At 45.7% G+C, this 11,316-nt stretch overlaps 1 protein-coding gene across 1 annotated transcript; it reads left to right on the top strand.

Moving 5' to 3' along the window:
• Window positions 1–92: 92 nt before the first annotated feature.
• HSPD1 (heat shock protein family D (Hsp60) member 1) lies at window positions 93–9,646 on the top strand. The gene is made up of 12 exons (XM_066189637.1): window positions 93–185; window positions 963–1,138; window positions 3,851–4,103; window positions 4,626–4,708; window positions 5,281–5,376; window positions 5,679–5,772; window positions 6,165–6,333; window positions 6,585–6,684; window positions 7,535–7,780; window positions 7,974–8,148; window positions 8,780–8,958; window positions 9,048–9,646. The coding sequence occupies exons 2-12, from the start codon at window positions 965–967 to the stop codon at window positions 9,198–9,200; spliced, it is 1,722 nt and encodes a 573-aa protein (XP_066045734.1). The 5' UTR covers window positions 93–185; window positions 963–964; the 3' UTR covers window positions 9,201–9,646.
• The last annotated feature ends 1,670 nt before the right edge of the window (window positions 9,647–11,316 follow it).

Here is an 11,316-nt window from a genome sequence, read left to right as displayed (position 1 = left end):
GCTGTGGGCGGGCGCGGAGGCCATGCTGGTTCCGGGGCCGGCGGCCGGAGCCGCACATGGGCCGGCGGCGGCGCGGGGGCGGGGCCGAGGCGGTGAGTGCCGAGCGCCGCCCGCCGCCGCCGCCGCCGCGCCAGACGTGCTCCGCGAGTCCGCAGAGCCGCGGTGCTGCTCCCGCGCTGCCGCAGGTGAGCGGGAACGCGGCCGGGCCCCCGACCCGCGCCGCTCTGCCCGGCCTGGGGAGGGCATGGCGGCCCTGCCCCTGTGGCCGGGCTTACCGCGGGGGCCGCGGGCCGGGAGCGGCTGGGCCCGAGCGGCGGGAGCGGGGGACGGCCGCGATGCAGGCGCCGCGCCCGGGTGGCGGGAGCGGGGCCCACGCGTCCCTGCGGGGTGCTGGTGGCGCCGCGGGCCTGGCGGGCGGGCGGGCGGCGGCCGGGGCGGGCGGCGCTGACCTTGCTGCGCGTGTCCTGCTGCAGCGGCCATGTGGCCGCGGGGCCCGGCCCGGCCTGGGGGCTCCGGCGGGTCCGGGGCGGCGGCCGCGGCCTCGTCTCTCTTCTCTCTGCCCTTGGTTGCGTAGGGCGGTGTGGGAGCCCTACCCGAGCCCTCCTCGTCACGGCCCCGCTGCTGCAGCCGCGGGCGGGCGCGGCCCCGCGCTGAGCACATGGAGCCGCGGGCGCTCCGCGGTGCCCTGGCCGTGTCCTGCCCCGCTCCGGGGGAAGGCTCGGCGGGAGGAGCTCGCAGGTGCCGGAGGCCGCGCAGGGAGGAGCTGCTGCCGCGCGCCTGAGGATCGGGGATACCCAGCCCCGGTACTTGCAGTTACGTGTGCCTCGCTTTCAGCCAGACGAAAAATTAAGGATTCATCATGCCTGCTTTACTTTCCGGTTCTGTTCTCTCTCTTTTCCTGTAGAAAAAGCCGTGCAAAGCTATAATGCTTTTGTTTTTCTCTACTTTTTTTAATATTTTAGACATGCTCCGTTTATCTACAGTACTCCGCCAGATAAGACCAGTGTCCAGAGCCCTCGCCCCCCATCTAACACGAGCCTATGCAAAAGATGTGAAGTTCGGAGCAGACGCGAGAGCTCTGATGCTACAAGGAGTAGATCTTTTAGCAGATGCTGTAGCTGTCACCATGGGGCCAAAGGTAATGGAAGATTTGGCCTTTGTGTTAGCACAGACCTGGCTGAAATTACTGCAACAGAGAACAGTTGTTGGGTTTCTCTCGGTACACGATTGTATTTGCAGAACTGCATCGCGAAGGGGTAGGAGCACGGACAGGCTCCTGCAAGCGGCTGTGGTCTCCTGTTTGTCACCAGAAGTGGGACAGTAGCGCATGTGCTTTTTGTGGTAACAAAGTAAAATGACTTTGATTCCTCTGAAAGGTACAATATATTCGTCTAAACGGTTTGAAGGTGAAGGAGATGTGCATAATGTGTTGCCAGCTCAGTTGATAAGCTGTAACAATGTAGTAGACGATGTAGCCGTCTGTGTCATGTTAGCATGTTGGTGACTTACTTGGGGTTTTTAATGGTGTTTGTTTTGTTTGTTTCAGGTTTTTTTGGGTTTTTTTGGGTTTTTTTTACAAATTACATTTTTGTATTGGTTTTTCTTTTAATATTAACAAGCCTTAAAAAACATCCAAAGTGTAATGTTGAGGTTTCAATTGGTTGGTGAATGTTAGCAGCGGAAGTGAAATTTTGTGGTAGTGGCATTCATTTGTGTCACCCTATATTCTGTCCTGTAAGGGACATCTGGGTCTCTTGGAAAACCAGCTATGGTATTCTGCATAGTCATGCAATGTGCAATAGGGCTTGAAATGAGATTCCTCTTTTTGAGGAAGAGACACTGATTAACATGGGGCTCATGTGGATATCTGTTCTCTGTAATGGCATGTGCATGATAGTTCTTTTGAGCTCTGCTTGGCCTCTGTAACATTATTTCACGTATTTCCCGCATATTTTTAGTGCTCTATCAGCTTTATTCAAAGGAAAAAATGCCATAAAGCTGAGCAGATGAAGGTAAAGGAACAGTTATGTCAGGAAGCTGTGGCTACTTCCATAAAGGAACAAAGTTTAAGTGTAGTTGGTTAATTTAACTCCTGCTTTTTTGGATCAGGTTATTTTGTGAATGCTGAAGCATAGTTCTAATCCACTGGCTAAAGGGCAGTTGCTGATGCAACTTTGTGTAACCTTAGGGGGTTTTTGTTTGTTATGCTGTTCTCCATGTATTTGTGAAAACGGAGGGGCTGTACTGCAGTGCCTGATTCTGCTTCTGGCATTTTTAAGAAACATCACTCTGGTGAGGAAACTTCCTTTGGCAGTCTCACACAATCTTTTGGTACTGCTGCAGCATGTTGAATAGAAGTGGTTTGTGTGGGGGCTCAGATTGTCAATTTGCAGGACCATTCTAAATGCCTGTGCAGTTACTGGTGGGGTTTGCTCCCTTCTTCAGGAACACAGACAGGGGTTTTTGCTGAGAGCAAGCCCTTTCATGTGATTTGTAATCTGTAGGTTTTGTTGTGCTCCTCTTCTCAGAGCTGTGAACCAAGCATTTGGAATAAGATCGTATAAAAATACAAAATAAAATTAAGCAAATCAGGAGACACTGTGTGGAAAATGTAAGATAGGGAATGCATTATTTTGGCGTAACTGTTCCGTGGCACAGAGGTAAATCTCTGTGAGCCCTTCCCCAGGTTCAGCCTGAGTAACTGAAGCAGAACCTTTCCTTGGAGCTGCTGGGATGGTTGTGCTTCAGGAGCAGCGTGGCCTCATGGCTGGCAGGCAGCCAGAGCCGGTTCAGGCAGATGTGTGTGGGCTCTGAGCAGGGGAGGGGCACAGGGCACCGCAGCACTGGGAGCTGCATGGCAATGCTGGCCCTGCACGTGATCCCCGCCCGGGGCTGGGAGAGCGGCAGGAGGCAGCCGGGTCAGCTCCGAGCAGGGCCACGCACTCCAGGTGAGGGCACTTGTGCAGGGCTGGGTGGGACAGACAGGGCTCAGGGGGAGCAGTTGCTCTCCCTTCCCTCTTCCAGCAGCTCCAGCTGTCAGGATGGTAGAGGAGTTTCAGCGCAGCAGTGGACCAGAGGTGGCTCCTTGAGTTGCTGCTGCCTCCAACTCAAACTGGAGCAGGATTGTTTCAGGCAGTTATTGGCTATTGAATTCATCTGTGAACAAGCTGTGGCCTTGTGCTGGTGCCTTTCCCTTGTGGTCCCTGCATGGTTCACAGTTTCCCATGTTTGCTGTGTTGTTGGATAGAACAGTCCAGCTTTTCAGTTGAATCCAAGTGCAAACTAAGATGAGAAAAGCTTGGTAACTTGCAGTGTTTGAGAAATTACTGTAACACATAAACACAGATTGGAAGTATTCTCAGGTTTTTTTGCTAATCACTGTTGAAGTTTGCAAGTCTGCTTTTTTGTTCTTCCAGCACATCCAACAAATTGAGTTTTGTATTAGTTGTTTTTCAATCACATAGAATGTTCATTGTGATCTGATGAAAATTTTGGAAATTTGGTTCTTTAAATTGCTTCATTTTAATCTTGGGCTAAAATTTTAGCATTAGAGGGAATCTCTTCAGGTTTTTTTCTCTAAGGTTAGTCTTTCTTAATTGCAGACTGGGGTATTCAGCATTATGGCTGAAGAATGGAACCTTATTCTGTGAAAGCATAAAATCTTTGAGCCGTTTTTCTGGTTTTGGAGAACTTTGCTATTAAACTATGTGTTTTAATACCAAGAGAAGTCCCAGCTGAATGCCCTGTGTAAGGTGTTCAACTGTGGCTGTTCAAAATTTTCAGTTGAGCTCTTTAAGAGTAACGTGCTGTGGGTTGGCTTGGACTTAAAATTTGTTGTTTGTCCCCCTAGGGAAGAACAGTTATTATTGAACAAAGCTGGGGAAGTCCCAAAGTGACAAAAGATGGTGTGACAGTAGCAAAGGCAATTGACTTGAAAGACAAATACAAAAACATTGGAGCCAAGCTAGTTCAGGACGTTGCCAACAACACCAATGAAGAAGCAGGAGATGGTACCACTACTGCAACAGTCCTCGCACGTGCTATCGCCAAGGAAGGCTTTGAGAAGATCAGCAAAGGAGCCAATCCAGTAGAAATCAGGAGGGGTAATTTTTTTCTGCTGTTTTTAATATTTGATCACTGTCTTTTATTTTCTATATCCTAAATTTGACTTGTTTTCTGTTTGAAGTGCTATCATAAAAGGGTTGTGTGAAGTGATGTTTAGAGAACACAACTGTTTTTCTTATACTGCTGGACTCTGAACAATCATTTATTTTTCTAATCATTGTTCTATTTTACGTGCAGTCAACTTATTTAATTTATTATAAGTGAACTGCAGTTAAAGCCATTTCTGCATTTAAATAATAAAATAGCCATGTAAACAAATCTGTGGTAAATTTCGATCATGACAGTATCTCACACCAATTTCAAAAGACCCATCACTACATATACAAATGACAGTATGGAACAAGAGCTGTTTGGTTTTGGACATGCAAACAAGGCTTTTTTGCAGCATGGGCTTTTGTTTGAAAGGAAGCCTGTTTGTTGTGGTGGGTGGGTGCTTGGTTGGTGTTTTCTGTGCCCTGTACCTTGCTTTGTTTGCTCACAAGTCCTCTGTTCATCTTCAGGGGTGATGCTGGCAGTGGACGCCATCATAGGTGAACTAAAGAAGCTGTCTAAACCTGTTACAACTCCAGAAGAAATTGCACAGGTAAGAAAAAACACAATAAAATGGAACCCAAGTTTAGGCAGCTGTTTCTCAGAAAAGGTTTTGTGAGGTCAGGTTTAATGAAGTTAGGTTGTGTGCTTTTCTTTCTACGTCAGAAGTAGTCTTCAATTCCGCTGCTAGAAGCTAGTTCAGAAGTGGGCAGCTTTTTTCATCTTCAAGTTTCATTCCAAAGTGTGGTTTTAAAACAAAAATGTGTGTACTTGGGAAGGATTGATGGGAGCAAAGCTGTTGTGAATGGAAGTGATGGCAGAGTCCTGAGGGTGTGGCAGATCTGCTGTGAGAGATCAGGTTCGGGAGTGCTGGTGGTCCTGGGTTCATTGTCCCTGTGCCTGGAGATGGCCGGGGTGAGTCCATTGCAGAGCATCTGGCTCTGTGCTGCAGCTGCCCAAGAGCCTGAGCCCTTCTAACAGAGTTCCTGGCTCCTGCTGTGAGTGTGCTGCAGTCAGCTGCCCTGCCTTGTCAGAAATGTGAGCATTGCCCATGGTTATTCTGATTTTCTATCATCAGGAAACACCTTGCATTGGGAAATGAGATTAAATATCTTACTCTTCCAGGTTGCCACAATATCAGCAAATGGGGATCAGGAAATTGGCAATATAATCTCTGATGCAATGAAAAAAGTTGGACGAAAGGGTGTGATCACTGTCAAGGTAAGAACTGGCCAACATACAAAGTGCTGTCTCTTCTCCTGTTAGGGCTGGCTTTTGTCACATGTGATGCTGCTGCTGCAGCTCGCATTCCATAATTCCCATCGTAACTCCTCCCCAGCTCCTCTAGATCAGAGTTTGATCACTGTTCCACCTTATGTTTCTTCTGTTTTGGAGAGAAGCACATGAAACTGATGTGGGTCCAGAGCCTTTCAATCTGTTGTGCATAATATGCCAGAACTGTACTTGTGCTTTTGGTAGCAAACAGGAGAGATTTTAATGCAGATTTTCTTTGATCTAAACAGGATGGAAAAACTCTAAACGATGAATTGGAAATCATTGAGGGAATGAAGTTTGACAGAGGCTACATTTCTCCGTATTTTATTAACACAACTAAAGGTGAGTTAATAATAAGCCATGTCAAACACCTTTCAGTGGCTCCGGTAATAATAGAAATAATGGCACCTCTTAAAGGCTTTACAGTCCCTTATGCTCTGCACCACAGCAAATAGAGCAGGGGGTCCTTTCCCATCAGAAAACTTGAACTTGGTAAAACCTTGGAGTTTGGGGGCTTATTTTTTCTCTGCAGAGTGTTCTGTGAGCATCAGGCTGGCCTTGCAACACAGCAGAACAATGTAGAGTTGAGAGTGAAGTCTTGGAGAAAACAAGTTTTTTTTTTTTAATGCAGTTGGAAAGTGCAACCATTGCTCCGAAGCAGCTGATTAAGATAAAAGAATGCTTGATGTGTTTTTGTAATGGAATTGTTCAGGCAATGCATTTTGTTTCTGCAGGGCAGAAATGTGAATTCCAAGACGCTTATGTTTTAATCAGTGAAAAGAAAATTTCTAGTGTACAGTCTATAGTTCCAGCTCTTGAAATTGCCAATGCCCACCGCAAACCTTTGGTCATCATTGCTGAAGATGTTGACGGAGAAGCCCTCAGCACTCTAGTCTTGAATAGGTGAGGCTTAAAAATCCATTTTTTTTTCTGTGGTGTAAGGCTGTTTGTTCTCTATCCTGTGCCAAAGAAACAGCAGCTTCTAACATCACCATGCTTTGTATCAACTCAGACAGAACTTCAGTTGTGTCCTAACTACCTTTGAGAAAAGCTACTTCAGTTCATGATGATTTCTTTCTTTGCTTGACTGTTAGAGCTGCACTGAAATAATTTGTCTTAGTAATTAGACTCATTCTCTGAATTTTTCTCTTTAGACTGAAGGTTGGCCTTCAGGTTGTTGCTGTAAAAGCACCGGGTTTTGGTGACAACAGGAAAAACCAACTTAAGGACATGGCCATTGCTACTGGTGGTGCTGTAAGTAATGATATTTTTAGTGGCTTTTTGCTCCAAGGAATGTTAATGCTTTTTAAGGAAAAATAAAGTGCATTTCTAGGTCCTTGACTTGTATTTGCTGGGTTGCAGGTTGTGTTCTGTTCTTGCAAAAATGTAACAGTAACTGGTGTTTGAATCTTCCTGATTTTTTTAAAATGCAGACAGTGATAATTGCTGTGTAATACAATCCTGGCCCACCGTAAGTGATATCTCCTTGTAACTGACTGAAGTCACATGTGATTTCCTTGCAGGATTTAGGATTTTAAGGGAAGGAGGAACTCCAAGGCAGTTTCTTAGAAGCAGCAAACCTTTCTTGCTGCCTTATATTGTTTCACAGTTGCCTGGACTCAGATGTGGCAAATATAATTATTTAAAATGTTTGGAATGGACTGAATGATTTTCTTAGTACTGGATTTTGCATATGATGCACTGATTAATGTCCCTTTGTGCTGCCCTATTTTTAACGGGCACTTCAAAATCATACCATAGTATTGGGACCCAGAGAAGGCTATTGAAATAAAACTCCATGTTTAAGCTAATTGCAGCACAATATAACAAATCAGCAAACTGTTCTAAAGTCAGTGAAGTGTCACAATCTGTAACTCTTCAAAATACAAGGAGATGACCAGTGACAGGACCCAAGGAAACACTAGGAAACTGTGTCAGGGGAGATAGAAGTTGGATATCAGGAAGAGGTTCTTGACCCAGAGGGTGGAACTGCAGTAATGTGGTTATTTTACACCATTAGCCTCCTGTGTGTTCATGTGCTGGTAGATAAAAAGTGCGGGATGGGGAACCTGTGAATTCCAGCTTTTCGCATGATTTCTTTCAGGTGTTTGGAGAAGAGGGTTTGAACCTAAATGTGGAAGATATTCAGCCTCATGACTTTGGTAAAGTTGGAGAGGTCATTGTGACGAAAGATGACACCATGCTCCTTAAGGGGAAGGGTGAAAAGACTCAGATTGAGAAACGCATTCAAGAAATAATCGAACAGCTAGAGATCACCACCAGTGAATATGAAAAAGAGAAACTGAATGAGCGATTGGCCAAACTCTCTGATGGAGTAGCAGTATTGAAGGTATTAAGAACTTGATGAAATGATGAACTAAAACTTAGGCTCTTGAGTGCTGAGGTACAGAAGAAGACTGCCAGTATGGGAGAGGGTGGGTTGGCTTTCTGGCACTTGTTAGGCATTGGCCGCTTAACCTGGCGCAGCAGTGCTGTCCCAGCTGGCTCCTGGTGCAGACCCTGATGTGTGGCTGCTCTCGCAGGTGGGCGGCACGAGCGACGTTGAGGTGAACGAGAAGAAGGACAGGGTCACGGATGCCCTGAACGCCACCCGTGCCGCCGTGGAGGAGGGCATCGTCCCAGGCGGTGGCTGCGCACTGCTGCGCTGCATCCCGGCCTTGGATGCCTTAACTCCAGCCAACGAGGATCAGAAAATTGGTAAGCAAAGGACTTGAAGTTGCATGTGGAAGTGATACAGGCAGGCTTTCTCTTGTCCTGAGGCTTTATCAGATGAAATGCAGATTGCTTTCAGTGAGTTTTTAGTTACTTGATCTCAGGAACCTCACGTTTCTTTGGTGTGATGATCTTGCTTTAGAGTGGGAAGGAACATCTTCACTGTATTGCTGTCTGGGCTGTGAAAGACCCAGTAGCAGTAAAGCAGCAGTATCCCAGCAGAGTGGCAAACACTTTGGGTTGGTGGGAGCTGGCTGTTAAAGTCATTGCAGACAGACAAAATTTAATCTCAAGAAGACTGTGTGGCAAATCAAATGAAAAAAAGGCTTTGCGTCATGTTACACATAAATACACAGAGCAATAATACTCCTTTCTACTTTTTGTAGAAATAAAACTAAAGTGTTCATTAATATCCTGTAGAGATCGCTTGTTGGCAAGTGTTGAGTAGCAGAGAACCTTTCCTCCTGGAACTGATAAAAATAGCTTATTAAAATAAATAAAATAAGTAGGTTTTGATGGGAGGGTTTCTCTTTGTATTGATGTCCAGCACCAGGGCATTCCTTGGCAGTGGGAGTGGCGTTTGTACACGGAGCTTCAACTATCCTATTTCTTGCAGGCATTGAAATAATCAAGAGAACACTGAGAATCCCAGCAATGACTATTGCCAAGAATGCTGGTGTTGAAGGATCATTGATAGTTGAAAAAATCCTGCAGAGCCCATCAGAAGTTGGCTACGATGCAATGCTTGGGGACTTTGTGAATATGGTAGAAAAAGGAATCATAGACCCAACGAAGGTAACCTAAAGATCTTCATTCTCAGCTTTGCTTCCTCCCACCTCCTGCCATGGTCAGCAGGTTTTAAGTTGTTTCTTGCCTATTTTTAGGTTGTGAGAACTGCTCTGATGGACGCCGCAGGTGTTGCGTCTCTCCTCTCAACAGCAGAAGCAGTGGTGACTGAAGTTCCTAAAGAAGAAAAGGAGCCGGCAATGGGAGGAATGGGTGGGATGGGCGGAGGAATGGGAGGTGGCATGTTCTAATTCCTGGGGTAGGGATGGATCATGAGCTGTGCTGTTGAAGACTGACAGTTCTGACTTCAAAAACTTGAGCTATCAGTGTGAGAGGATGGATAGTGACTGAAGTGAGGCTGGTGTTGAAAAGAATCACTGTAACCATCAGTTACCGGATTTCATTTAACACACGTGTAATTGTTTACAGTCATTGTCCATGCCTACAGATAATTTATTTTGTATTTTTTGAATAAAGACATTTGTACATTCCTGATAACTGGGTGCAAGATCCATCTACCAAGGTCCTGATTTGAACTTAATTAAGGCACTTGATATTCTATTTCAGAATTTCTTGGTGCTTGCCAGTACTAGGAAGAACTTGGAAGCCACTGTGCGTGAGACTAGACAATTGTGTACAAAGTAGGCAAATAGAGTTATGTGACCTTTATGTAATAAACAGCTCAAAAGTTACAAAATGTATCACCTTCTTCATCTGCACACAAAGCCATAGTTATGGGAGAGCCTGGACAGCCTGCTGCTGCTTCTAAGATGTAGTAGAAATTGACACTTATGCTTGAAAAAAATGACAGGGCATTTCACTCCGAGAAACATTCCTTTGTCTAGAATGTTTCTCAGAAATGCAAGTGCTTTAATTTTGGTAAGAAATATCTAAGCTGAACTGCATTACAGTTCTTTGAAATATTAAACAATGCTCTGAAAAAAAGGCAAGTGCACTGACTTTATTTTACCCTCTATCTGATTGTTTCACGTGCTGGAACAGGCCCAGTGTACCTTTCATAGTCCTGGGGGAAGGGAAGTGCCCTGAGGGTATCTAACAGGTAAGTCTTTGCTAAGGGTTCTGGGGTTTTTAAATAGTTCCTTTGCTCAGGTCTCATGTGGTTACCTCCTCACCTTGAGCCTTCCATTCTTACCTTTATCCTTTCTGGTCAGGGGTGCAGGATTTAGTTATTTTACACTAGAAATGTTGCTTTGCCCCTTTCTGTGTTCTTTGACCTGACACCACTACTAATGTGTAGAGAAATGTCTTTTCTGCTTTCCAGCCTGCAGAACAATGGTGTTCCCATACTTCTGTATATATCTCTGATTGCTTCAACAATCAAAATTGCTTTGCAACTTCTCAGTTTCTGTACAAATGACCTTAACCCCAGCTGTTGCTTTCCCCTGCTTCCCGCCCTTAATAAGAACTATCCTACAGACAGGATGTGTGATATTCTAATTTTAAGTAAAATGGTCTGAAACTGTTTCAGGGCTGTCATTATTTTGAAACATACCTTTCTATGTTATTTAATATCCTGTTGTGTAGTAACCATATGGATTACATATGCTGCAGGGAAAGGACCAGCTTCAGCGCTTGGCCTGAAGCTGGTCCTTTTATCAGTAAGGAAATTTGGTAATGCAAGGCAGCATAAAGTAAGGATTTAGAATCTGTTCAAACCTATTTGGTTTCTTCAGAGACTGGGAAGAGAGTGTTTCAGGAACAGAAGTACTGAACGTGTATTTAATCAAGATGGCATTATCACAGTGGGAGCATGGTACTGAAAAACCTCAAAGCATGAGGGTTTATTGCTCTCTTGTATGATTTATAGTGACAGCTGGCCTTGGCTGTGGTTGTCTGCAGGAAGCCTCTTGTTCCCTGCTTCCAGGGAGGACAGCACTGGTACCTGGTTCTCAGAGGTAACTTGTTTTTAAGTGTTCTGTTTGCATTAGATGAGATAGAAGTAACCAAAGTGCAATGTGTAACTGGGAAGGAGTAGCAAGGAGCAAGTTCAGTGCCAAATGTACTACAAATTTCAGACCAGTCCACTGGGAACCACTGGTAATAACAGACTGCTGCACTCCAATTACAGTACTCCTTACGTGCTTCATCCCTGAAAATGAGGGGAGTTCTAGAGCAGTTGGTGTTCCAAGAGCAGCTGGAGACCCCTGACTTACCTTTGCTATTCATTTGGATTAAAAGCACCCCTCCTCAGTGGCTGCCAAACTGTGCCATTCTCTGGGGAGCCATTGTGTCAGCTGGCCCCTGCTCGGGCAGAGCTGGCTGAGTTGGTGCTGTGACGCTGTGTTCCCGCCAAGCTGAGTTAATGTGTGACAGTGCTGCAAACCCCCGGAGCCAGGCCAAGGCAGA

This window comes from Chamaea fasciata, unplaced genomic scaffold (assembly GCF_029207755.1).
Source record: "Chamaea fasciata isolate MVZ Bird 193981 ecotype frontalis unplaced genomic scaffold, bChaFas1.0.hap1 SCAF_8, whole genome shotgun sequence".
Taxonomy (NCBI): Eukaryota; Metazoa; Chordata; class Aves; order Passeriformes; family Sylviidae; genus Chamaea; species Chamaea fasciata.
Note: the sequence above shows the minus strand (reverse complement) of the source record. Positions and strands in the feature narration are given on the sequence as shown.

Excerpts from the sequence above, each read along its gene's own strand:
- HSPD1 (XM_066189637.1), top strand. The coding sequence starts at position 965 with ATGCTCCGTTTATCTACAGTACTCCGCCAGATAAGACCAGTGTCCAGA. Across the intron at positions 5,377-5,678 it reads AGGGTGTGATCACTGTCAAG|GATGGAAAAACTCTAAACGA; the intron begins GTAAGAACTGGC and ends TGATCTAAACAG. Across the intron at positions 7,781-7,973 it reads ATGGAGTAGCAGTATTGAAG|GTGGGCGGCACGAGCGACGT; the intron begins GTATTAAGAACT and ends CTGCTCTCGCAG.